Genomic DNA, 27639 nt, shown 5'->3' on the forward strand with positions numbered 1-27639 from the left:
TTCCATTATTGCGGCGATTATAATAATAATAATAATTATATATGGGCAGCACGGTGGCTCAGTGGTTAGCACTGCAGCCTTGCAGCGCTTGAGTCCTGGGTTCAAATCCCACTAAGGACAACATCTGCAAGGAGTTTGTTTGGGTTTCCTCCGGGTTCTCCGGTTTCCTCCCACATTCCAAAGACATACTGATAGGGAATTTAGATTGTGAGCCCCATTGGGGACAGTGATGATAATGTGTGCAAAACTGTAAATATGTTAGCGTTATATAAAAATAAAGATTATTATTATTTTTGGCAACAGCGCGGTCATCTGCTGAGGTTCTCTGGTTAGGGGCCCACTCAGAAGTTTCGCCCGCCCTGAACCAAAACCCTAGCTACGCCTATGTTCAAATCGCATGTTTTCAGCGGGAAAACACATTAGTATTCGCATGCGTTTTTCCTGCGGCGGGAGTTGCGGAAATTCGGAAATTTCCATAGCATTTCTGTAGCGTGGGTACTTAGCCTCAGTGTGACACCCAGTAGCGACCAGGCCCCCGCTGTGAGATCGCCGATCGTGGTGGATCGTCCTGGACCATCTTTTGAATGTCAGTCTCCCGCTGGCCATATTCTAGAATACTCAATGCGTTAGAATCGGGCCACCATCTAGTAGATATATATCTCTACATCTCTCTCTATCTCATATATATCTTTATATATATCTATAGCCCGGTCCTCAGCCATTTACTACATAGCACGCTGAATGAAATCTCAGGTAGAGGAACGTGACTTTGGCTTGGTAAAAAACAGACTAAACGTTGCCATGGAGAAGTATTGGGGAAGGGGCGGAGCCACCACAGGCTTCAAAGCCGGAAGTAGTATACTGCCATGTGGGAAGCATGGAGTGTCCGGCAGCGAGTATTTGTTTTGCAGTTTAGTTGTGTAGTGGGCGTGTCGGGGGGTGGCAGTGTTTGTGAGCTGTAGTTGTGATTGGTTCATCATGGCTGCAGCGCTGATTGGTTTACCACAGCAGTGAGGGCGGTGCATTTATGAGAGCGCTCACATCCAGATCCTGGGGCAGGCTGGGAAGGTGTAAGTCGCGCATTCAAGAGCGCGCAGAAGGGGCAGCGCGCATTCATGAGCACAAATTTTACTTCTCGCCGCGCATTTCACAGGTGCTGGGCGCGCTTTTCACAGGTGCAGCGTCTGCATTTCACAGGTGCAGCGTCTGCATTTCACAGGTTCTGGGCGTGCTTTTCACAGGTGCAGCGTCTGCTTTTCACAGGTGCAGCGGTGCAGCGTCTGCGCATTTCACAGGTGCTGGGCGCGCTTTTCACAGGTGCAGCGTCTGCGCATTTCACAGGTGCTGGGTGCGCTTTTCACAGGTGCAGTGTCTGCGCATTTCACAGGTGCAGCGTCTGCGCATTTCACAGGTGCTGGGCACGCTTTTCACAGGTGCAGTGTCTGCGCATTTCACAGGTGCTGGGCGCGCTTTTCACAGGTGCAGTGTCTGCGCATTTCACAGGTGCTGGGCGCGCTTTTCACAGGTGCAGCATCTGCGCATTTCACAGGTGCTTGGCGCATATTTCACAGGTGCTGGGTGCATATTTCACAGGTGCTGGGCGTGCTTTTCACAGGTGCAGCGTCTGCGCATTTCACAGGTGCTGGGCGCGCTATTCACAGGTGCAGCGTCTGCGCATTTCACAGGTGCTGGGCGTGCTTTTCACAGGTGCAGCGTCTGCGCATTTCACAGGTGCTGGGCGTGCTTTTCACAGGTGCAGCGTCTGCGCATTTCACAGGTGCTGGGCGCGCTTTTCACAGGTGCAGCATCTGCGCATTTCACAGGTGCTTGGCGCATATTTCACAGGTGCTGGGTGCATATTTCACAGGTGCTGGGCGTGCTTTTCACAGGTGCAGCGTCTGCGCATTTCACAGGTGCTGGGCGCGCTATTCACAGGTGCAGCGTCTGCGCATTTCACAGGTGCTGGGCGTGCTTTTCACAGGTGCAGCGTCTGCGCATTTCACAGGTGCTGGGCGTGCTTTTCACAGGTGCAGCGTCTGCGCATTTCACAGGTGCTGGGCGCGCTTTTCACAGGTGCAGCGTCTGCGCATTTCACAGGTGCTGGGTGCGCTTTTCACAGGTGCAGCGTCTGCGCATTTCACAGGTGCTGGGTGCGCTTTTCACAGGTGCAGCGTCTGCGCATTTCACAGGTGCTGGGCACGCTTTTCACAGGTGCAGTGTCTGCGCATTTCACAGGTGCTGGGAGCGCTTTTCACAGGTGCAGCATCTGCGCATTTCACAGGTGCTTGGCGCATATTTCACAGGTGCTGGGTGCATATTTCACATGTGCTGGGCGTGCTTTTCACAGGTGCAGCGTCTGCGCATTTCACAGGTGCTGGGCGTGCTTTTCACAGGTGCAGCGTCTGCGCATTTCACAGGTGCTGGGCGCGCTTTTCACAGGTGCAGCATCTGCGCATTTCACAGGTGCTTGGCGCATATTTCACAGGTGCTGGGTGCATATTTCACAGGTGCTGGGCGTGCTTTTCACAGGCGCAGCGTCTGCGCATTTCACAGGTGCTGGGCGCGCTATTCACAGGTGCAGCGTCTGCGCATTTCACAGGTGCTGGGCGTGCTTTTCACAGGTGCAGCGTCTGCGCATTTCACAGGTGCTGGGCGTGCTTTTCACAGGTGCAGCGTCTGCGCATTTCACAGGTGCTGGGCGCGCTTTTCACAGGTGCAGCGTCTGCGCATTTCACAGGTGCTGGGTGCGCTTTTCACAGGTGCAGCGTCTGCGCATTTCACAGGTGCTGGGTGCGCTTTTCACAGGTGCAGCGTCTGCGCATTTCACAGGTGCTGGGCACGCTTTTCACAGGTGCAGTGTCTGCGCATTTCACAGGTGCTGGGAGCGCTTTTCACAGGTGCAGCATCTGCGCATTTCACAGGTGCTTGGCGCATATTTCACAGGTGCTGGGTGCATATTTCACATGTGCTGGGCGTGCTTTTCACAGGTGCAGCGTCTGCGCATTTCACAGGTGCTGGGCGCGCTTTTCACAGGTGCAGCATCTGCGCATTTCACAGGTGCTTGGCGCATATTTCACAGGTGCTGGGTGCATATTTCACAGGTGCTGGACGTGCTTTTCACAGGTGCAGCGTCTGCGCATTTCACAGGTGCTGGGCGCGCTATTCACAGGTGCAGCGTCTTGCGCATTTTACAGGTGCTGGGCGCGCCTTTCACAGGTGCAGCGTCTGCGCATTTCACAGGTGCTGGGCGCGCTTTTCTCAGGTGCAGCGTCTGCGCATTTCACAGGTGCTGGGCGCGCTTTTCACAGGTGCAGTGTCTGCGCATTTCACAGGTGCTGGGAGCGCATTTCACAGGTGCAGCGTCTGCGCATTTCACAGGTGCTGGGCGCGCTTTTCACAGGTGCAGCGTCTTGCGCATTTCACAGGTGCTGGGCGCGCCTTTCACAGGTGCAGCGTCTGCGCATTTCACAGGTGCTGGGTGCATATTTCACAGGTGCTTGGCGCATATTTCACAGGTGCTGGGTGCATATTTCACATGTGCTGGGTGCGCTTTTCACAGGTGCAGCGTCTGCGCATTTCACAGGTGCTGGGCATGCTTTTCACAGGTGCAGCGTCTGCTCATTTCACAGGTGCAGCGTCTGCGCTTTTCACAGGTGCAGCGTCTGCGCATTTCACAGGTGCTTGGCGCATATTTCACAGGTGCTGGGTGCATATTTCACAGGTGCTTGGCGCATATTTCACAGGTGCTGGGTGCATATTTCACATGTGCTGGGTGCGCTTTTCACTGGTGCAGCGTCTGCGCATTTCACAGGTGCTGGGCACGCTTTTCACAGGTGCAGCGTCTGCGCATTTCACAGGTGCTGGGCGTGCTTTTCACAGGTGCAGCATCTGCGCATTTCACAGGTGCTTGGCGCATATTTCACAGGTGCTGGGTGCATATTTCACATGCGCTGGGCGCGCTTTTCACAGGTGCAGCATCTGCGCATTTCACAGGTGTTGGGCGCGCTTTTCACAGGTGCAGCGTCTGCGCATTTCACAGGTGCTGGGCGCGCTTTTCACAGGTGCAGCATCTGCGCATTTCACAGGTGCTTGGCGCATATTTCACAGGTGCTGGGTGCATATTTCACATGTGCTGGGCGTGCTTTTCACAGGTGCAGCGTCTGCGCATTTCACAGGTGCTGGGCGCGCTATTCACAGGTGCAGCGTCTTGCGCATTTTACAGGTGCTGGGCGCGCCTTTCACAGGTGCAGCGTCTGCGCATTTCACAGGTGCTGGGCGCGCTTTTCTCAGGTGCAGCGTCTGCGCATTTCACAGGTGCTGGGCGCGCTTTTCACAGGTGCAGTGTCTGCGCATTTCACAGGTGCTGGGAGCGCATTTCACAGGTGCAGCGTCTGCGCATTTCACAGGTGCTGGGCGCGCTTTTCACAGGTGCAGCGTCTTGCGCATTTCACAGGTGGTGGGCGCGCCTTTCACAGGTTCAGCGTCTGCGCATTTCACAGGTGCTGGGTGCATATTTCACAGGTGCTTGGCGCATATTTCACAGGTGCTGGGTGCATATTTCACATGTGCTGGGTGCGCTTTTCACAGGTGCAGCGTCTGCGCATTTCACAGGTGCTGGGCACGCTTTTCACAGGTGCAGCGTCTGCGCATTTCACAGGTGCAGCGTCTGCGCTTTTCACAGGTGCAGCGTCTGCGCATTTCACAGGTGCTTGGCGCATATTTCACAGGTGCTGGGTGCATATTTCACAGGTGCTTGGCGCATATTTCACAGGTGCTGGGTGCAAATTTCACATGTGCTGGGTGCGCTTTTCACTGGTGCAGCGTCTGCGCATTTCACAGGTGCTGGGCACGCTTTTCACAGGTGCAGCGTCTGCGCATTTCACAGGTGCTGGGCGTGCTTTTCACAGGTGCAGCATCTGCGCATTTCACAGGTGCTTGGCGCATATTTCACAGGTGCTGGGCGCATATTTCACATGCGCTGGGCGCGCTTTTCACAGGTGCAGCATCTGCGCATTTCACAGGTGCTGGGCGCGCTTTTCACAGGTGCAGCGTCTGCGCATTTCACAGGTGCTGGGCGCGCTTTTCACAGGTGCAGCATGTGCGCATTTCACAGGTGCTGGGCACGCTTTTCACAGGTGCAGCATCTCCGCACATTTCTGCCTCTCCACCGTTTGCCACTCTGCCATATGATCCATATTCTACCTATAGTAAGCTGTTGCCATTATTCCCAGATGCTGTGTGTCCACGCATTCCAGAGCACACATTTCTGCCTCTCGGTGCACATTTAGGGTGTGTGCACACATTGCGGATTCTGCTGCGGATTTGGCCCTGCGGATCCGCAACAGTTTCTGCTGCGTTGTACAGTACCATTTAAGTCTTTGAAAAATGAAAAGCGCACTACATATGTTATGTGTTTTTCCGCGTCGATTTGCTGTGGTTTAAAATTTGCAACATGTCACTTCTTTGTGCGGAATCCACAGCGGTTTCACACCTGCTCCATTACAGGTGTCAAACCGCAGGCTAATACGCACTAAATCCGCAGGTAAATTTAGCCAAATCTGCTTGCAAAAATCTGCACCACAATCTGCAACGTGAACCCTAAGGAGCAGAAGGCGCACATTCATTAGCGCGCATTTCTGTGTCTCCACCATTTGCCACTCTGCCGTATGATCCGTATTCTGCCTCTAGCAAGCTGTTGCCTTTATTCCCAGGTGCTGCGTCTCCTGGAAGTTGTGGGTTGGAAAGACCTGCTGATTCAATTAGCCACATTGGCTATTTTGGAGACTGCGGACGACCTGAAAAGTCAGGTAATGCCATGTACAAGCTCTCGTCTCTATGTATCTATGATATTTTTTGGTGAGTGACCAGATGTCTCCTGATTGTAGGCGACTTTGGGTACTTGTACCTTCAAGTATCACCTGGATTTGGGACACAACAGCCAGTCGTACGACGCTCTTGCACATATTCCCGAACATAGCAGGTGAGACTGAGGTCTGATGGCTCATGGTGTGGGGTGCAGGACTGATCGTGGTGTGGGGTGCAGGGCTGACAGCTCGTGGTGTGGGGCGGAGATGAGTACATTGTGCCTGAGCCTTAGACCCCAGCGTATGCTCCATACATGGCCAGATGGAGGATGGAAGCATCTCTTTAGCGTCTGTCCCTGATCTTGAGCCGCTCCGTACACCCGCTCCTCGCCTGTAACGTACATGCACCTCAGTGGTTGAGAATGTATTAAAGGCACCGCAGGAAATGGCAATGGGCAGAAACATCACTGATCCAACTTGTTAAAGAGAACCTGTCACGTCTTTTTTTGGCTCTATAAGCTGCGGCCACTGCCTTTCAGGGCTTATCTACAGCATTCTATAAGCCTGTAGATAAGCCCACGCTCTAACCTGAAACAGAAGAAAAACAAGTTTTATTATACTCACCGTGGGGCAGGGTTGTGCGCGGTGGGTGTCGTTATCCGGTGCCTCCCATCTTCATGCGATGACGTCCTCCTCCTTACTTCTACCTCGGCACAGGCGCACTGCTCTGCCCTGTTGAGGGCAGAGTAAAGTACTGCAGTGCGCAGGAGCGGGACATCTCTGACATTTCCCGGCGCCTGCGCAATGCAGTACTTTGCTGTTCCCTCAACAGGGCAAAGAAGTACGCTTGCACAGGAGCTGCGACACGAAGCAAGGAAGAGGACGTTATCGCATGGAGATGGGAGGCGGTGGACCCGGACCTGCGACACCCATCAGACCGAACCGCACCCAGGTGAGTATAATAAAACTTGTTTGTCTTCTCCTTCAGGTTAGATCTAGGGCTTATCTACAGCATCATAGAATACTGTAGATAAGCCCTGATAGCCGTAGGCCGCAGCTTACAGGGCCAAAACCATGTGACAGGTTCCCTTTAAGCCTCACTTAGCCAGAGTAGGTCTCAGTTACACGCTGCGGTCAGGAGGGCAGGAATATTAGGGTCTGGTTGGTTCCTCATCCCCCCCCATATAGCACCATTAATTCCCCAGCTTTACTGATGTCATTGCTGATTCTATCGGGGCACACTATCTACATTCCCTATCGGGATGTCTGTGGAGTGTGATAGAAAACAGAGAACATACAAACTGCTTGCAGGTGTTGTCCTTGTTGCGATTTGAATCCAGGACCTCAGTTCTGCAAGGGTAACCACTGAGCCACTGCATGCTAGCCACTGAGCCACTTTGCTGCCCCAAAATCCACTTGTGTACAAACTGAACAGTCTCATCTAATACTGTACATATGAGGCTAGCGTGTTTGGATCAGGAGACCCGTAGCTGGTAAGGACCACGTGGGCTATAGGATAAAGGTCAGCGGTCTGGAATCCGGCATCAGACGGAGTTTGGAGACTCACGATTGTTGACTTGTATCACACAGCAGAAAAAAGCTTGTGTTACATTGTCCCTTATAACACATACATACATTATCTACATGAGGCACAATTGTAAAAGACCCGTACAGAATTTGGAAAACATTCTCTTTGGAGCTCATCTGTAATATCTGACACAACCTGTAGACTAAGGAGGCACTGTTTTTAAAGGCAAGCTACCATGATTTTTAATCTTTTCCATCCTGTATACTTTGCACCATGGCCTCTGTCCGCCTTGTCTCCTTTGGTTTGGATGCCGTATTCCTCCATCGATCACCTTCTGGAAGAGAATAAAAGTCGGCTACACCAAGAGGTAAGAGCCGCAGTCACAGTCACACATGCGTGTGGTATTCGGGGGCTTGGTATATGCTCCAATTATAGGACTTGTCCCCTATTAGTCGCTGCACATTCTGCCGCCACTTACCGGATGCCACGATAGGCCCCATTCTAAGTCTGTGCTGCCTGGTGCTACTGGGATGCTTGACATGTAAGGACGAGAACCGGAAAAGCCAAAGCTTGTCCTCCGCATGCGCTTGGACTCCCTGACCTTTAATAGCGCGCTTTCACATCACATGACCGTGGTGACTAATGGTGATGTCATGCATGGTGACATAATGCCACACTCATAAACTGTGATGTATTAGAGCCATGGCAGCCGGGCTCGGACCATGTGTGCGCCATTAATGTCTTCCTCCATTTCCTTTACAGCTGCGGGAGAAGCTCAATGGCCAACTCAACTACTACTTTCAGAACTTGGGAGACTCCACGTCGCATTTGCTCATGCGCCGGAGAAGCTAGCACCGCTCTGTGCTTCATGGGTTTCCCCTTTATACCTGTGTTTAGGCATTTTTTGTATAATAAAATTTAATATTTTCTATGTTTTTGCAATCCGGAGTCACTGGTTTCTCGGTAATGGGCCGTGTCCTCAGCGTTAGATACCGTATATACTCGTGTATAAGCCGAGATTTTCAGCCCATTTTTTTGTGCTGAAAGTCCCCCTCTCGGCTTATACACGAGTCATATACCTGGGGTTCGGCGGGGGAGGGGGAGCGGGGGTGTCACAGATCATACTCACCCCTCGTGGCACTCTCTGCAGCCCCCTCGCTTTTCCACTGTCTGCCTTCAGCGGTCACATGGTACCGCTCATTAAACTCATGAATATGCGCATATTCATGAGTGGTAATGAGCTGTATCACGTGACCGCTGAAGGCAGGAAGGAGACAGTGGAGAAGCGAGGCTGCAGAGACGTTCCAGGAGGGGTGAGTATAGCGATATTCATCTGTCCTCGTTCCCACGCTGCTCAACGCCGTCTGCTGCTTCCTGTGTCCGTGATGTTTAGCCAGCAGGGGGCGTGGTGACGTGGTTAGTGCGCTCCGCGCCCTCTGCTGGCTGAACAGTCCCTTACAGAGGACGCGCAGACGGTGGTGAGCAGCGATGGACCAGGGGACAGGTGAATATCTCAAGTGCTGGGCCCTGAGCAGGAGAGGTATGGCATTTTTTTTGTTGGCAGCAGCAGCATATGCGGGCATAATATATGGGGCAGCATATGGGGCATATTCTATGGGGCAGCATATGGGGGCAGAATCTATGGAGCATCTTATGGGGGCATAATCTATGGAGCATCTTATGGGGCCATAACCTTTATGGAGCATTATATGGGGCATATTATTCTATAGAGCATCTTATGGGCCCATTAGTAACCTTTGGGCAGCATTATATGGGGTGTATTTTGTATGGAGCATTATATGGGGCTCCTGATTCAATATGGATATTCAAAAACATTGAACCTAATGACGATGTCTCAATTAATTTTACTTTTATTGGTATCTATTTTTATTTTTGTAATGTAATGTCATTGGTACGGTCGACGATGAGCTGAGCTGCTGCTGCAGCAGCAGCGTTGGAGGGGCTGCCATGGTGGGCATGAACTTTCATTAAAGGGGTTGTCCAGGACTGTGATATTGACAGTCTCTCCTTAGAATAGGTCATCTGTGTGTGTGATCAATGGGGGGTGCGACACCGGCACCTGCGGCTATTAGGTGTTGGCTGGAACTTGTCAGTCCCTGTGCTGCACAGCTCCGCCGACAGACGTGCAGTACCCGACCGTGGACACAGCTCCGGTGACGCCGCTGTGCTATGGGTGTCGGTGACTGAGCAGATCCAACCGACACCAGGGAAGACCTAACAGCCAAGATAGCGGGTGTAACCAGTGCTAACCATGGGTTATTAATGTTAACCCCTTATTGACCACGCCACTTTTGAGCTTAATGACCAAGCCAATTTTTACATTTCTAACCACTGTCCCTTTTGAGGAGCTCTGGAGCTTCAATGGATCCCGCTGATTCTGAGATTGCTTTTGTGTGACATATTGTACTTAATGATAGTGTTAAAATTTGTTTGATATGCCTTGCGTTTATTTCTGAAACAAACCAGAAAGCTGCCAATACATTTAGAAATTTTGCAATTATCCAAATTTGATTTTTTTGTGCCCATACATCTGTAAAAAATGACCGGAATCATGTTCCCTGGATAGTTTCTAACGCTGGGGACGCTACCCACTTATTTGTTAGGGCCTTTAAAGTCATGGACAACCGCTTTAATGGGAAAGTGAGGAGTCGGAGTATTATAGTGTCACCCCCACACTGTGCACCCCCATACCGCCCACTGCTGTAACCTTTCTAACTGGCGTTTCCAAGGTGTGTGGAGGTTGCGGCAGTCATCTGCCCCCTAATTACTTGTGGAGGCTCCCAGTGACGCTGCTGACTGATGTCACACATGAAACAGTGACCTGGCGACATGGATATTGGCCAAGATAAATGTCTGCACACGGCGGCTCCTGCCTGTTACGCTGTGGAGCCTTCATTCTGTAGAGCCCTCCCACCCGTGTGGTGCTGCGCATGTCAACTTCCGCATTGATTTTGTAGGAAAAATTATCGCAGCATGGGGACGAGATTTCCTGCAATCACATTCATTTTGCTGGCTACTGAATTTGCCATCGCATTTCCATGCTGACAGGCCACACAGAAATCACTTTTCCTGTCCCTCCGCCAACACCACACCTATTTTCCCAAAGTGACTTTAATAAAAAATGTATTTTAACTCTTTTATTGTTAAATTTGTAAACATTTTCATATTACATGTGCCAACCGTGACATGCTTTATATACATTAGGCAACAAGCACCCATCAGAAAGATCCTGTGTCTGTGTGAACAATAAGCAATAATGGTGGAATTTTAAAAAGTAAGGCTAGCTTCAGACTAGCGTTTCCGGGCGCAGCGCAGGGCCTCCGTGCAGCTCCGCCCCCGGCCCCTCTGGTCAGCTCCTCCTAGGGTCGCACATCGCTGCATGCGATCTGCACACCCTATCTTTAGCATAGGGTGCGCAGACCGTGCTCTAGGACTAGGATGATTGTGAGTGCGCTGCTCCCATTTGACGGTGAGCTGAGCGCGCCAAAATGCAACATGTTGCATTTTGGCGCGCTCGGTGCACCGTCAAAAGGGCGAAGTGCACTCGAAATCATCCTAGCGCACGGTCTGCGCACCCTATGCTAATGATAGGGTGTGCAGATCGCATGCAGCGATGTGCAACCCTAGAAGAATTGACCGGAGGGGGCGGAGCTGCACAGAGGCCCTGCGCTGCGCCCGGAAACGCTAGTCTGAAGCTAGCCTAAAACATTTTTCCTTCACATTTAGCAAGCTTCGGCGTAATGCTCCTGAACACTGGCTAGGACACTGTTAAATCCCTTCTCTGGCTTCCTCCATCAGCAGTAGGGTTCCTCTCAGACTGCAAATGATGAGCTCTCCTAGTTTTGCTAAGTTCTGTGTCTCTGAGTGGAGACTCTGAGTGGTCACATGGCCCTCACCCTCCGAGGACAGTAGGAGAAGTCATTGAAGGGGGGAGTGGGAGTCTGTATTTCTCTACACACTGAAGACTAATGTAACACAGTATAGCTGGAGATGTGTCAGCTGCAGTCCTGAGAGGAACCCTACTTTGGAGGGTGATTACTGGGACAGGAAGGCAGATAAGGTATTTAACACTGTCCTAGCCAGTGTCCAGGATCATTATACTTGCTACATCTGAATTAAACAAAAAAGGACAGTCTTTAAGAAAACTTATTAGCCTAAGTCTTCTAATGCTTTTTCCCTATCATTTTAACATTCTCCACGCAGTGAGAGAGACTGTGTGGGGCTGCATGCTGCAATTTACAAACAGGCATTACCCAATCTGGCACAGATTTTTTTGAGATGCAGTACCCATGTTCTGCAACTAATGTCCTTTTTGCAGGACGACCACCTAAGTATGTAGTCCTCCTCGCCACTGCTGTGGGTTGCACAGGAATTCTCCTTGAAGTACGAAAAGCAGGAGGACCATTTGATTTTCCAAAAGTGTGGAGGGCAGAAAGTAGAGCGTCATCTCGCTTCTCTACTGACAAAAAATTCTTATATAATGCATCCACACCGGGCCCAAAAATATCTTCTCTTTCAGCTAATTTTTCTTCCAAAACCTGGCACATGTCCTTCAGGTTCCTGTTGCGATCATTATTCTCATCTGTCCCAGTTCTTGCCAGAGTTTTCTCTGCACAAGAAGCTTCTTCCTTCAGGCCTAATTCATCTACCGTGACAGTGTATTCGTCTTGTTGTGATAGGGCATCTGTAGAAGTATTTCCTTGCAGTTTATCCTGCCAGCCTTCTGGAACTCCTCTGCTTCCGTGCAAGTTATCATATCAGCCTTCTGGAACATCTATGGAGTCCGCCAAGATCTTATGCAGTGTAAGCTTACCACATGCATCTGTAAGTGGGAGAAACTGGGAAGTAGAAATGTTGAATTTTGTTGCTGCAGCAAATTGATGTTTGCAGGGAGCCCCATTGGATCCTATCGGACAGAAACATGTGCCGGTCAACATGTTTACAGCATATTCATGGCCAGATGTTAAATGTTTCACACTATATGTGTCCTCAGAAATGTGTGTTACCAACAAATTGTCAATTTTGAGTTCTGGAATGAAATAACGTGAGCGACTGAAATTTACAGTTCTGTTACCGAGAACAGTGATGATCCTCTGTTCAAAATATGTCATGAATCGTGTTGTCAGAAAATCAAATAACTGGACAATATTGAAAGCTTTTATACACATCAGCACTTTCTCTTTTAGCACCCCTATGTTGGCTTCACTGTAGTTGTTAGTGTCGTGACCCCTTGTTAGCAGTGTCGCTCTGTGGCACATTGCCCACTCCTCTGCTCTCTCTCTCATTTTCTTTAAATATTTCAGTACATTCTGATATTTTTGCAATATAGGACTAGATATAACCTCTGTGAAAATAATGTCAAACTGTAGTTGACTTTGTTCATTTACCAGTTTCTTGAACAAGGTATATATCTCTTGCCTGTCTACTTTCTGAACATGATTGGTAGAATCCCATATGTATCTCCAAAACGCCTGGACTACATGGAATTTGCATAGCAGTAACCGTGAGTCTGAAAATCTGTCTTCAAGCTATTTCTTTCACTGTGGCTATCATCTGTGATAATTATCCCCGGACCGTGCTCAATACCGCGACCATAAAATGCATCCGCAGGTAAAATAGACTGCAGTAGCTTTAGCGCACGGGTGATAATAACTTGTTTCAGAAAACATGACCAGGATTGCCAGCGGCAATGCCCCTGCGACACTAGGAGCAAGTAGAATAAATATTCGACTGTTATGTCTGTCCATTGATCCTGATGAATCCATAAATGCAATTTCACCTGATGCTGGCAAGTATTTATGTACACGTTGCAATAATGGTGAACATATGGCTATTATCAGTTCCTTGTCTTCCTCCAATTCCACCTTGGCACAGACAGACCCACATGAGTTATTAAAGGTGTGAATAAACATCTTCAGCCTGGAGATCATTTCAAGTCCATCTGGTGGTCCATACTGTCTTTGAAAAGTACTGTAATAGCGTTGGTAACACCAAGATATATCAGGGCATTTGGACCTATCTGAAAGTACAAGAAAAGCTTGGTCTTCAAACTGCTCTTGCAAATCAAATTTATAACTTTGTAGAGCTGTAGATGGTGAATGTCCCTTAGCAAAAAGGATTCAAAACACCTCTTCAACTTCTGGACTTGGTCGCCTGAAGCGTAGAGCATCAGCTGCATAGATAGCATGGTTATGTTCATGATTGATGCAGATGACACATGGATATGTGGAGAGCAGCTTATCCTTACTCCTGGAATGCAAGACAAATGTTACTGAAATGTACAGAGAATAGGTTTAGGTTTTCAGGAGAAAACTTATTTTAGTTGCCGTTTCATAGCCATATTTCTCACTGTGATTGACAACGTTGCTCCACAATTTGTGTGCTTTTTATGACATTGTTTTGTTGAGGAACTTTGGAAGTTTGCTCTTGTATTGTTGTGGCAACGGAATACCTTCTGTAAAGGACAAAGACATTTGTATTATTTTAGTAATTCTTAAGAATTATTACATGTTAAGTTAAGAAATGAAACTAACCCTAAAAACAACTTTAACTGTGTTGTCCTTGAAAGTCTGTGAAACTCGTAAATCAGTATGTGATGACTGATGAAATCTCTGAAGCCATTCTTCAGCTTCTTTTGCACCTTCACCTTCCTTGAAGGACTCTACGTGATAATCATAGCCGCTTGGTAGAATATCCTGCAAGATGGTATTGCAGAAGGGAGAGAAAAGGTTAAGTAATGCAATGGGTATCACATCACCAAGTTACGGCGGCCTGACAGTTACTTGCTGCGGTGTTCATCTCCCTCCTAATCTATACAAACTATATACAGTATTTCACAAAACTGAGTACACCCCTCACATCTTTATAAATGTTATGTTTTCATGGGACAATATAGAAGATAACACACTTTCATACAATGTTTAGCATGTATAATGGGGACTTTAGACATGCAACAATCGCTCCGATGATCGCTGCTCAGAGCGATGATTGAATGTGTCAATGGTCACACGACTCGGCAGCATGAGCAAAGATTTGATTTCAATATGCTGAATAATTGATGCTAGTTGCACCGATTTTCCAACATGTAAAGGCCCCGCAGATGCTCGTGAGCAGCAAGTGTGGTGGCGTCATCCTCCAGGAGCAGCAGCCCTCCCTGTTCCATACCGAAACATTGCTGGCCTACAGCCGTGGTGTTTGCGGTGATTAGGCCAGAATTGCAGCACAAGATAATCGTGGTACCAGCACATCCGCCGCTTTGAGCACGTGTGATCTATCTAGCGCAGGATTTTGGCTGGTGATTTTGCCTGCACTGAGCATGGCCATAATTGGCGGGTAAAGCACTAGTCTGATTAAGGCCTTGGAGGGAAAAAAAATTTCAAAAATATAAATATGTTTGTTAATAGGGGAAGTTGGGGAAATTCTTTGAAAAAAAAAACCTTTTGGCAAATATGCATCTTAATTAAAGTCAACCCATGGAAACATATCTATGATTAATGATGTGTATATTAAGGCTGAGTTCACACGTGGCTTTTTTTGCGTTTCCGCGGCGGTTTTAACTGCGCGATTTTGCCGCGAAAACGCGAAAAATAAGCATCCCATGCATTCCTATGGGATTCCGCAATGCTGTGCTAATGCTGCGGTATTTACCGCGGCGGAATCGCTTCGCGGTAAAAAACGCAGCATGCTCATTAATTTGCGGAATCGCGGCGATCCCGCACCCATAGGAATGCATTGTTCCGCGTTCTTCCCGCATGTGGCTGTGCACACCATGCTTAAAGTAAGCAGAACATTTGCGGATGGTACCCACGGTCCGGAGGAGAGGAGACTGTCCTCCGGGCTTTGGGTACCATATCCCTGTAAAAAATAGAATTTAAATTAAAAAATATTGTTATTCTCACCTTCCGATGTCCCGCGCAGCCTTCCCGCCTCTCTCCACGCTCCCGTTCCCAGTAATCCTTTGCGAAAATGCCCGCGATGGCGTCTGTTCTCGCGGGATCGCGACGTCATCGCGAATCACCGCGAGACTTCGCGATCCCGCGAGAACGGACGTCATTGCGGGCATTTTCGCAAAGGATTACTGGGAACGCCTGCGCGGGACGTCGGAAGGTAAGAATAACACCATTTTTTATTTTTTTTTTACATTCTATCTTTTACTACTGATGCCGCATAGGCGGCCTCAGTAGTAAAAAGTTGGTCACACTCGTCAAACACTATGTTTGACGAGTGTGAGCAACCTGTCAATCAGTTCTCCAAGCGATGCTACAGATCGCTTGGAAAACGCTAGCATTTTGCAAGCTAAATACGCTTGCAAAATGCTAGTTTTTCCGCGGGAAAATCGCGGGAATTTAAAATGCGATTTTCCCGCGGAATGGAATTCCGGAATTCTCGCGGTAATTTCCGCGTGAGTTCCGGTACGTGTGCACTTAGCCTAACCTGTAACTGCTGCTGCTGGACGTCATTACTGGCTGCGGGATCCATCTCTATAATAAAAATAAATAAATCTTTCAGTCACATGGCTTCTTGTTTTTCTTTTGTCTAATACGAGTGTGGCAAAGCATGGAGTTACAGCCACTACAGTGTATAGCGCAGGTACAACAGACCCAGAGTATACAGATGAACCCCAGTAGATATCACAGGTGCACGAGTCCGTAATGACGGACTGTGCTCCTGAATGCGCACCTTTGCTGCCCTGATAAACCAAACAGCGTCAGGACAATTGCAGCCTGGCAGCCAATCAAACCACGGAGCTGCAGAACCAATATCTTCCCAACCACTGAGGTGCATGTACGTTACAGGCGAGGAGCGGGTCATGATCAGGGACAGACGCGAAAGAGCTGCTTCCATCCTCCATCTGGCCATGTATGGAGCAGACGCTTGGGTCTAAGGCTCAGGCACAACGTACTCATCTCCGCCCCACACCACGAGCTGTCAGCCCTGCACCCCACACCATGAGCCATCAGACCTCCGCCCCACACCACGAGCCAGCGGACTTCAGTCTCACCTGCTATGTTCGGGAATATGCGCGAGAGTGTCGTACGACTGGCTGTTCTGTCCCAAATCCAGGTGATACTTGAAGGTACGAGTCCTCAAAGTCGCCTACAATCAGGAGACATCTGGTCACTCACCAAAAAATATCATAGATACATAGAGACGAGAGCTTGTACATGGCATTACCTGACTTTTCAGGTCGTCCGCAGTCTCCAAAATAGCCAATGTGGCTAATTGAATCAGCAGCTCTTTCCAACCCACAACTTCCAGGAGATGCAGCACCTGGGAATAAAGGCAACAGCTTGCTAGAGGCAGAATACGGATCATACGGCAGAGTGGCAAATGGTGGAGACACAGAAATGCGCGCTCATGAATGAGCGACTTCTGCTCCTTAGGGTTCACGTTGCAGATTGTGATACAGATTTTTGCACGCAGATTTGGCTAAATCTGCAGGTCAAATGACCTGCGTTTTACCTGTGGATTCAGTGCGGATTAGCCTGCGGTTTGACACCTGTAATGGAGCAGGTGTGAAACCGCTGTAGATTCCACACAAAGAAGTGACCTGCTGCAAATTTTAAACCACAGCAAATCGATGCAGAAAAATACATAACGTATGCAGTGCGCTTTTCATTTTCCAAAGACTTAAATGGTACTGTACAACGCAGCAGAAACTGCTGCGGATCCGCAACAGAATCCGCAACGTGTGCACACACCCTAAATGTGCAGCAAGAGGCAGAAATGCGTGCTCCGGAATGCATGGACACGCAGCATCTGGGAATAATGGCAACAGCTTACTATAGGTAGAATATGGATCATATGGCAGAGTGGCAAACGGTGGAGAGGCAGAAATATGCGGAGACGCTGCACCAGTGAAAAGCGCGCCCAGCACCTGTGAAAAGCGCAGACGCTGCACCTGTGAAAAGCGCGCCCAGCACCTGTGAAATGTGCAGACGCTGCACCGGTGAAAAGTGCGCCCAGCATCTGTGAAATGCGCAGATGCTGCACCTGTGAAAAGCGCTCCCAGAACATGTGAAAAGCGCAGACGGTGCACCTGTGAAAAGCGCGCCCAGCACCTGTGAAATATGCGCCCAGCACCTGTAAAAAGCGCGCCCAGCACCTGTGAAATGCGCAGACGCTGCACCTGTGAAAAGCGCGCCCAGCACCTGTGAAATGCGCAGACGCTGCACCTGTGAAAAGCGCGCCCAGCACCGGTGAAATGCGCAGATGCTGCACCGTTGAAAAGCGCGCCCAGCACTTGTGAAATGCAGACGCTGCAAGTGTGAAAAGGGCGCCAAGCCACTGTGAAATGCAGACGCTGCACCTGTGAAAAGCGTGCCCAGCACCTGTGAAATATGCGCCCAGCACCTGTGAAATGCGCAGACGCTGCACCTGTGAAAAGCGCACACAGCACCTGTGAAATGTGCAGACGCTACAACTATGAAAAGCGCGCCCAGCACCCGTGAAATGCAGACACTGCACCTGTGAAAAGCGCGCCCACCACCTGTGAAATGCAGACGCTGCACCTGTGAAAAGCGCGCCCAGCACCTGTGAAATGCAGACGCTGCACCTGTGAAAAGCGCGCCCAGCACCTGTGAAATGTGCAGACGCTGCACCTGTGAAAAGCGCACCCAGCATCTGTGAAATGCGCAGATGCTGCACCTGTGAAAAGCGCGCCCAGAACCTGTGAAAAGCGCAGATGCTGCACCTGTGAAAAGCGCGCCCAGCACCTGTGAAATATGCGCCCAGCACCTGTGAAATGCGCAGACGCTGCACCTGTGAAAAGCGCGCCCAGCACCTGTGAAATGCGCAGACGCTGCACCTGTGAAATATGCGCCCAGCACCTGTGAAATATGCGCCCAGCACCTATGAAATGCGCAGACGCTGCACCTGTGAAATGCGCAGACGCTGCACCTGTGAAATGCGCAGACGCTGCACCTGTGAAATGCGCACCTAGCACCTGTGAAATGCAGATGCTGCACCTGTGAAAAGCGTGCCCAGCACCTGTGAAATGCAGACGCTGCACCTGTGAAAAGCGCGTCCATCACATGTGAAATGCGCAGACGCTGCACCTGTGAAAAGCGCGCCCAGTACCTGTGAAAAGCGCGCCCAGCACCTGTGAAATGCGCAGACGCTGCACCTGTGAAAAGCGCGCAGACGCTACACCTGTGAAAAGCACGCCCAGCACATGTGAAATATGCGCCCAGCACCTGTGAAATGCGCAGAGGCTGCACCTGTGAAAAGCGCACCCAGCACCTGTGAAATGCAGACGCTGCACCTGTGAAAAGCGAGCCCAGCATCTGTGAAATGCGCAGACGCTGCACCTGTGAAAAGCGTGCCCAGCACCTGTGAAATGCAGACGCTGCACCTGTGAAATGCGCAGACGCTGCACCTGTGAAAAGCGCGCCCAGCACCTGTGAAATGCGCACACGCTGCACCTGTAGAAAGCGCGCCCAGCACCTGTGAAAAGCGCGCCCAGCACCTGTGAAAAGCGCAGACGCTGCACTTGTGAAAAGCGCTCCCAGCACCTGTGAAAAGCGCGCCCAGCACCTGTGAAATGCGCAGACGCTGCACTTGTGAAAAGCGCGCCCAGCACCTGTGAAAAGCGCGCCCAGCACCTGTGAAATACTTGCAGACGCTGCACCTGTGAAATATGCGCCCAGCACATGTGAAATATGCGCCCAGCACCTGTGAAAAGCGCGCCCAGCACCTGTGAAATGCGCAGACGCTGCACCTGTGAAAAGCGCGCCCAGCATCTGTGAAATGCAGACGCTGCACCTGTGAAAAGTGAGCCCAGCACCTGTGAAATGCAGACGCTGCACCTTTGAAATGCGCAGACGCTGCACCTGTGAAATGCAGACGCTGCACCTGTGAAAAGCACGCCCAGCACCTGTGAAATGCGCAGACGCTGCACCTGTGAAATGCGCAGACGCTGCACCGGTGAAAAGCGCGCCCAGCACCTGTGAAATGCGCAGACGCTGCACCTGTGAAATGCAGACGCTGCACCGGTGAAAAGCGCGCCCAGCACCTGTGAAAAGCGCGCCCAGCACATGTGAAATATGCGCCCAGCACCTGTGAAAAGCGCGCCCAGCACCTGTGAAATGCGCAGATGCTGCACCTGTGAAAAGCACAGACGCTGCACATGTGAAAAGCGCGCCCAGCACCTGTGAAATACGTGCAGACGCTGCACCTGTGAAATGCGCAGACGCTGCACCTGTGAAAAGCGTGCCCAGCACCTGTGAAATGCGCAGACGCTGCACCAGTGAAAAGCGCGCCCAGCACCTGTGAAATGCGCAGACGCTGCACCTGTGAAATGCAGACGCTGCACCTGTGAAAAGCGCAGACGCTGGACCTGTGAAATGCAGACGCTGCACCTGTGAAAAGCGCGCCCAGCACCTGTGAAATGCGCAGACGCTGCACCAGTGAAAAGCGTGCCCAGCACCTGTGAAATGCGCAGACGCTGCACCAGTGAAAAGCGTGCCCAGCACCTGTGAAATGCGCAGACGCTGCACCTGTGAAAAGCGCGCCCAGCACCTGTGAAATGCAGACGCTGCACCTGTGAAAAGCGCGCCCAGCACCTGTGAAATGCGCAGACGCTGCACCTGTGAAAAGCGCGCCCAGCACCTGTGAAATGCGCAGACGCTGCACCTGTGAAATGCAGACGCTGCACCTGTGAAATATGCGCCCAGCACATGTGAAAAGCGCGCCCAGCACCTGTGAAATACGTGCAGACGCTGCACCTGTGAAATGCAGACGCTGCACCTGTGAAATATGCGCCCAGCACATGTGAAAAGCGCGCCCAGCACCTGTGAAATACGTGCAGACGCTGCACCTGTGAAATGCGCAGACGCTGCACCTGTGAAAAGCGTGCCCAGCACCTGTGAAATGCGCAGACGCTGCACCAGTGAAAAGCGCGCCCAGCGCCTGTGAAATGCGCAGACGCTACACCAGTGAAAAGCGTGCCCAGCACCTGTGAAATGCGCAGACGCTGCACCGGTGAAAAGCGCGCCCAACACCTGTGAAATGCAGATGCTGCACCTGTGAAAAGCGCGCCCATCACCTGTGAAATGCGCAGACGCTGCACCTGTGAAAAGCGCGCCCAGCACCTGTGAAATGCGCAGATGCTGCACCTGTGAAATGCAGACGCTGCACCTGTGAATAGCGTAGACGCTGCACCTGTGAAATGCAGACGCTGCACCTGTGAATAGCGCAGACGCTGCACCTGTGAAATGCGCAGACGCTGCACCTGTGAAAAGCGCGCCCAGCACCTGTGAAATATGTGCCCAGCACATGTGAAAAGCGCGCCCAGCACCTGTGAAATACGTGCAGACGCTGCACCTGTGAAATGCGCAGACGCTGCACCTGTGAAAAGCGCGCCCAGCACCTGTGAAATATGCGCCCAGCACCTGTGAAAAGCGCGCCCAGCACCTGTGAAATGCGCAGACGCTGCACCTGTGAAATATGCGCCCAGCACCTGTGAAATATGCGCCCAGCACCTATGAAATGCGCAGACGCTGCACCTGTGAAATGCGCAGACGCTGCACCTGTGAAATGCGCAGACGCTGCACCTGTGAAATGCGCACCTAGCACCTGTGAAATGCAGACGCTGCACCTGTGAAAAGCGCACCCAGCACCTGTGAAATGCAGACGCTGCACCTGTGAAAAGCGCGTCCATCACATGTGAAATGCGCAGACGCTGCACCTGTGAAAAGCGCGCCCAGTACCTGTGAAAAGCGCGCCCAGCACCTGTGAAATGCGCAGACGCTACACCTGTGAAAAGCACGCCCAGCACATGTGAAATATGCGCCCAGCACCTGTGAAATGCGCAGAGGCTGCACCTGTGAAAAGCGCACCCAGCACCTGTGAAATGCAGACGCTGCACCTGTGAAAAGCGAGCCCAGCACCTGTGAAATGCGCAGACGCTGCACCTGTGAAAAGCGTGCCCAGCACCTGTGAAAAGCGTGCCCAGCACCTGTGAAATGCGCAGACGCTGCACCTGTGAAAAGCGCGCCCAGCACCTGTGAAATGCGCACACGCTGCACCTGTAGAAAGCGCGCCCAGCACCTGTGAAAAGCGCGCCCAGCACCTGTGAAAAGCGCAGACGCTGCACTTGTGAAAAGCGCTCCCAGCACCTGTGAAAAGTGCGCCCAGCACCTGTGAAATGCGCAGACGCTGCACTTGTGAAAAGCGCGCCCAGCACCTGTGAAATACTTGCAGACGCTGCACCTGTGAAAAGCGCGCCCAGCACATGTGAAATATGCGCCCAGCACCTGTGAAAAGCGCGCCCAGCACCTGTGAAATGCGCAGACGCTGCACCTGTGAAAAGCGCGCCCAGCATCTGTGAAATGCAGACGCTGCACCTGTGAAAAGTGAGCCCAGCACCTGTGAAATGCAGACGCTGCACCTTTGAAATGCGCAGACGCTGCACCTGTGAAATGCAGACGCTGCACCTGTGAAAAGCACGCCCAGCACCTGTGAAATGCGCAGACGCTGCACCTGTGAAATGCGCAGACGCTGCACCGGTGAAAAGCGCGCCCAGCACCTGTGAAAAGCGCGCCCAGCACCTGTGAAATGCGCAGACGCTGCACCTGTGAAATGCAGACGCTGCACCGGTGAAAAGCTCGCCCAGCACCTGTGAAAAGCGCGCCCAGCACATGTGAAATATGCGCCCAGCACCTGTGAAAAGCGCGCCCAGCACCTGTGAAATGCGCAGATGCTGCACCTGTGAAAAGCGCAGACGCTGCACATGTGAAAAGCGCGCCCAGCACCTGTGAAATACGTGCAGACGCTGCACCTGTGAAATGCGCAGACGCTGCACCTGTGAAAAGCGTGCCCAGCACCTGTGAACTGCGCAGACGCTGCACCAGTGAAAAGCGCGCCCAGCACCTGTGAAATGCGCAGACACTGCACCTGTGAAATGCAGACGCTGCACCTGTGAAAAGCGCAGACGCTGGACCTGTGAAATGCAGACGCTGCACCTGTGAAAAGCGCGCCCAGCACCTGTGAAATGCGCAGACGCTGCACCAGTGAAAAGCACGCCCAGCACCTGTGAAATGCGCAGACGCTGCACCAGTGAAAAGCGTGCCAGCACCTGTGAAATGCGCAGACGCTGCACCTGTGAAAAGCGCGCCCAGCACCTGTGAAATGCAGACGCTGCACCTGTGAAAAGCGCAGACGCTGAACCTGTGAAATGCAGACGCTGCACCTGTGAAAAGCGCGCCCAGCACCTGTAAAATGCGCAGACGCTGCACCGGTGAAAAGCGCACCCAACACCTGTGAAATGCAGATGCTGCACCTGTGAAAAGCGCGCCCAGCACCTGTGAAATGCGCAGACGCTGCACCTGTGAAAAGCGCGCCCAGCACCTGTGAAATGCGCAGACGCTGCACCTGTGAAATGCAGACGCTGCACCTGTGAAATATGCGCCCAGCACATGTGAAAAGCGCGCCCAGCACCTGTGAAATACGTGCAGACGCTGCACCTGTGAAATGCGCAGACGCTGCACCTGTGAAAAGCGTGCCCAGCACCTGTGAAATGCGCAGACGCTGCACCAGTGAAAAGCGCGCCCAGCGCCTGTGAAATGCGCAGACGCTGCACCAGTGAAAAGCGTGCCCAGCACCTGTGAAATGCGCAGACGCTGCACCGGTGAAAAGCGCGCCCAACACCTGTGAAATGCAGATGCTGCACCTGTGAAAAGCGCGCCCAGCACCTGTGAAATGCGCAGACGCTGCACCTGTGAAAAGCGCGCCCAGCACCTGTGAAATGCGCAGATGCTGCACCTGTGAAATGCAGACGCTGCACCTGTGAATAGCGTAGACGCTGCACCTGTGAAATGCAGACGCTGCACCTGTGAATAGCGCAGACGCTGCACCTGTGAAATGCGCAGACGCTGCACCTGTGAAAAGCGCGCCCAGCACCTGTGAAATATGCGCCCAGCACATGTGAAAAGCGCGCCCAGCACCTGTGAAATACGTGCAGACGCACCTGTGAAATGCGCAGACGCTGCACCTGTGAAAAGCGTGCCCAGCACCTGTGAAATGCGCAGACGCTGCACCAGTGAAAAGCGCGCCCAGCACCTGTGAAATGCGCAGACACTGCACCTGTGAAATGCGCGCCCAGCACCTGTGAAATGCAGACGCTGCACCTGTGAAAAGCGCAGACGCTGGACCTGTGAAATGCAGACGCTGCACCTGTGAAAAGCGCGCCCAGCACCTGTGAAATGCGCAGACGCTGCACCAGTGAAAAGCGTGCCCAGCACCTGTGAAATGCGCAGACGCTGCACCTGTGAAAAGCGCGCCCAGCACCTGTGAAATGCAGACGCTGCACCTGTGAAAAGCGCAGACGCTGGACCTGTGAAATGCAGATGCTGCACCTGTGAAAAGCGCGCCCAGCACCTGTGAAATGCGCAGACGCTGCACCGGTGAAAAGCGCGCCCAACACCTGTGAAATGCAGATGCTGCACCTGTGAAAAGCGCGCCCAGCACCTGTGAAATGCGCAGACGCTGCACCTGTGAAAAGCGCGCCCAGCACCTGTGAAATGCGCAGACGATGCACCTGTGAAATGCAGACGCTGCACCTGTGAAAAGCGCGCCCAGCACCTGTGAAATATGCGCCCAGCACATGTGAAAAGCGCGCCCAGCACCTGTGAAATACGTGCAGACGCTGCACCTGTGAAATGCGCAGACGCTGCACCTGTGAAAAGCGTGCCCAGCACCTGTGAAATGCGCAGACGCTGCACCTGTGAAAAGCGCGCCCAGCACCTGTGAAATGCGCAGACGATGCACCTGTGAAATGCAGACGCTGCACCTGTGAAAAGCGCGCCCAGCACCTGTGAAATATGCGCCCAGCACATGTGAAAAGCGCGCCCAGCACCTGTGAAATACGTGCAGACGCTGCACCTGTGAAATGCGCAGACGCTGCACCTGTGAAAAGCGTGCCCAGCACCTGTGAAATGCGCAGACGCTGCACCAGTGAAAAGCGCGCCCAGCACCTGTGAAATGCGCAGATGCTGCACCTGTGAAAAGCGCAGACGCTGGACCTGTGAAATGTAGAAGCTGCACCTGTGAAAAGCGCGCCCAGCACCTGTGAAATGCGCAGACGCTGCACCAGTGAAAAGCGTGCCCAGCACCTGTGAAATGCGCAGACGCTGCACCGGTGAAAAGCGCGCCCAACACCTGTGAAATGCAGATGCTGCACCTGTGAAAAGCGCGCCCAGCACCTGTGAAATGCGCAGACGCTGCACCTGTGAAAAGCGCGCCCAGCACCTGTGAAATGCGCAGACGCTGCACCTGTGAAATGCAGACGCTGCACCTGTGAATAGCGCAGACGCTGCACCTGTGAATAGCGCAGACGCTGCACCTGTGAAAAGCGCGCCCAGCACCTGTGAAATGCGCAGACGCTGCACCTGTGAAAAGCGTGCCCAGCACCTGTGAAATGCAGACGCTGCACCTGTGAAAAGCGCGCCCAGCACCTGTGAAATATGCGCCCAGCACATGTGAAAAGCGCGCCCAGCACCTGTGAAATACGTGCAGACGCTGCACCTGTGAAATGCGCAGACGCTGCACCTGTGAAAAGCGTGCCCAGCACCTGTGAAATGCGCAGACGCTGCACCAGTGAAAAGCGCGCCCAGCACCTGTGAAATGCGCAGACGCTGCACCTGTGAAATGCGCGCCCAGCACCTGTGAAATGCAGACGCTGCACCTGTGAAAAGCGCAGACGCTGGACCTGTGAAATGCAGACGCTGCACCTGTGAAAAGCGCGCCCAGCACCTGTGAAATGCGCAGACGCTGCACCAGTGAAAAGCGCGCCCAGCACCTGTGAAATGCGCAGACGCTGCACCAGTGAAAAGCGTGCCCAGCACCTGTGAAATGTGCAGACGCTGCACCTGTGAAAAGCGCGCCCAGCACCTGTGAAATGCAGACGCTGCACCTGTGAAAAGCGCAGACGCTGGACCTGTGAAATGCAGACGCTGCACCTGTGAAAAGCGCGCCCAGCACCTGTGAAATGCGCAGACGCTGCACCGGTGAAAAGCGCGCCCAACACCTGTGAAATGCAGATGCTGCACATGTGAAAAGCGCGCCCAGCACCTGTGAAATGCGCAGACGCTGCACCTGTGAAAAGCGCGCCCAGCACCTGTGAAATATGCGCCCAGCACATGTGAAAAGCGCGCCCAGCACCTGTGAAATGCGCAGACGTTGCACCTGTGAAAAGCGCAGACGCTGGACCTGTGAAATGCAGACGCTGCACCTGTGAAAAGCGCGCCCAGCACCTGTGAAATGCGCAGACGCTGCACCTGTGAAAAGCGCTCCCAGCACCTGTGAAATGCAGACGCTGCACCTTGGAAAAGCGCAGACGCTGGACCTGTGAAATGCAGACGCTGCACCTGTGAAAAGCGAGCCCAGCACCTGTGAAATGCGCAGACGCTGCACCGGTGAAAAGCGCGCCCAACACCTGTGAAATGCAGATGCTGCACCTGTGAAAAGCGCGCCCAGCACCTGTGAAATGCGCAGACGCTGCACCTGTGAAAAGCGCGCCCAGCACCTGTGAAATGCGCTGACGCTGCACCTGTGAAATGCAGACGCTGCACCTGTGAATAGCGCAGACGCTGCACCTGTGAAATGCAGACGCTGCACCTGTGAATAGCGCAGACGCTGCACTTGTGAAAAGCGCAGACGCTGCACCTGTTAAAAGCGCGCCCATCACCTGTGAAATGCGCAGACGCTGCACCTGTGAAAAGCGCGCCCAGCACCTGTGAAATGCAGACGCTGCACCTGTGAAAAGCGCGCCCAGCACCTGTGAAATATGCGCCCAGCACATGTGAAAAGCGCACCCAGCACCTGTGAAATACGTGCAGACGCTGCACCTGTGAAATGCGCAGACGCTGCACCTGTGAAAAGCGTGCCCAGCACCTGTGAAATGCGCAGACGCTGCACCAGTGAAAAGCGCGCCCAGCACCTGTGAAATGCGCAGACGCTGCACCTGTGAAATGCGCGCCCAACACCTGTGAAATACAGACGCTGCACCTGTGAAAAGCGCAGACGCTGGACCTGTGAAATTCAGACGCTGCACCTGTGAAAAGCGCGCCCAGCACCTGTGAAATGCGCAGACGTTGCACCAGTGAAAAGCGCGCCCAACACCTGTGAAATGCAGATGCTGCACCAGTGAAAAGCGCGCCCAGCACCTGTGAAATGCGCAGACGTTGCACCAGTGAAAAGCGCGTCCAGCACCTGTGAAATGCAGATGCTGCACCTGTGAAAAGCGCGCCCAGCACCTGTGAAATGCGCAGACGCTGCACCTGTGAAAAGCGCAGACGCTGGACCTGTGAAATGCAGACGCTGCACCTGTGAAAAGCGCGCCCAGCACCTGTGAAATGCGCAGACGCTGCACCTGTGAAAAGCGCGCCCAGCACAAGTGAAATATGCGCCCAGCACCTGTGAAATGCGCAGACGCTGCACCAATGAAAAGCGCGCCCAGCACCTGTGAAATGCGCAGACGCTGCACCGGTGAAAAGTGCGCCCAACACCTGTGAAATGGAGATGCTGCACCTGTGAAATGCAGACGCTGCACCTGTGAATAGCGCAGACGCTGCACCTGTGAATAGCGCAGACGCTGCACCTGTGAAATGCAGACGCTGCACCTGTGAATAGCGCAGACGCTGCACCTGTGAAAAGCGCAGACGCTGCACCTGTGAAATGCGCCGCGTCCGTGAAAAATGCGAGCTCACGAATGCGCGGCCCCGCCTCCCACCTTCTGCGCGCTCTGGAATACGCGACTTAGGCTGGTTTCACATTTACGTTTTTTAGCGCTGGAAAAAAACGCATATGTGCGCATGCGTTTTTTCCCCTATATTTAACATGGGTGCGCATACCTGCGCGCTTGTAAGCGCATGTATGCGATTTTCATGCGCTGCGTTTTTTGGGGGTGTGCGTTTGTATTTTCCAGACGCAGCATGTTGCATTTTTTGGCCCTGTAAAAAAGCGCATGCGCACATATGCGCACGTTTTGAGCTAAAAATGGCCATTATAGCCTATGGATGCGCATATGTGCGCACTGGCATGCTCATGTATGCGTTTTTTTGCATATGCGTTTTTTTTTTTTAACCGTGGAATTTAGGGGTTTGGGTTAGAGTTAGGGTTAGTTAAGGGGGTTTAGGGTTAGGGTTAGGGTCAGGGTCAGGGTTAGGGTTGGGGTTTGGGTCAGGGTTAGGGTTAAGTATGGTTTGGTTAAGAGTTAGGGTCAGGGTTAGGGTCAGGATTAGGGTTAAGTATGGTTTGGTTAAGGGTTAGGGTCAGGGTTAGGGTTAG

General features: G+C 52.3%; 1 protein-coding gene and 1 long non-coding RNA gene across 5 annotated transcripts; one reads left to right on the forward strand and one right to left on the reverse strand.

Moving 5' to 3' along the window:
* Positions 1-1064: 1064 nt before the first annotated feature.
* Positions 1065-8225, forward strand: LOC141100182 (uncharacterized). 4 transcript variants are annotated; one of them, XM_073588481.1, is made up of 4 exons: positions 3179-5807; positions 5886-5980; positions 7674-7699; positions 8095-8225. In XM_073588481.1, exon 1 carries the CDS (start codon positions 3536-3538, stop codon positions 5372-5374), a length of 1839 nt encoding a protein of 612 aa, XP_073444582.1. In that variant the 5' UTR covers positions 3179-3535; the 3' UTR covers positions 5375-5807; positions 5886-5980; positions 7674-7699; positions 8095-8225. The 4 variants fall into 4 exon arrangements, 3 of the variants coding, with proteins under 3 accessions (XP_073444582.1, XP_073444581.1, XP_073444580.1); XR_012234624.1 differs by adding an exon at positions 1065-1153 and having other exon boundaries at positions 5712-5807; positions 5886-8225; XM_073588480.1 differs by having other exon boundaries at positions 5886-7699.
* A 3043-nt stretch (positions 8226-11268) lies between these two features.
* On the reverse strand, positions 11269-17167 carry LOC141100209 (uncharacterized). The gene is made up of 5 exons (XR_012234635.1): positions 16528-17167; positions 16355-16449; positions 15787-15833; positions 14000-14048; positions 11269-13807 (listed from the first exon to the last, which is right to left on the reverse strand). It is a non-coding gene; the product is annotated as an uncharacterized lncRNA (long non-coding RNA).
* Between the last annotated feature and the right edge of the window lie 10472 nt (positions 17168-27639).

The sequence above is a fragment of the Dendrobates tinctorius genome, unplaced genomic scaffold (assembly GCF_039654945.1).
Source record: "Dendrobates tinctorius isolate UK_male_01 unplaced genomic scaffold, ASM3965494v1 ptg000103l, whole genome shotgun sequence".
NCBI lineage: Eukaryota > Metazoa > Chordata > Amphibia > Anura > Dendrobatidae > Dendrobates > Dendrobates tinctorius.

What these genes read in the sequence shown, in the direction of transcription:
- LOC141100182 (XM_073588479.1), top strand. Translation starts at nt 3,536, where the DNA reads ATGTGCTGGGTGCGCTTTTCACAGGTGCAGCGTCTGCGCATTTCACAG.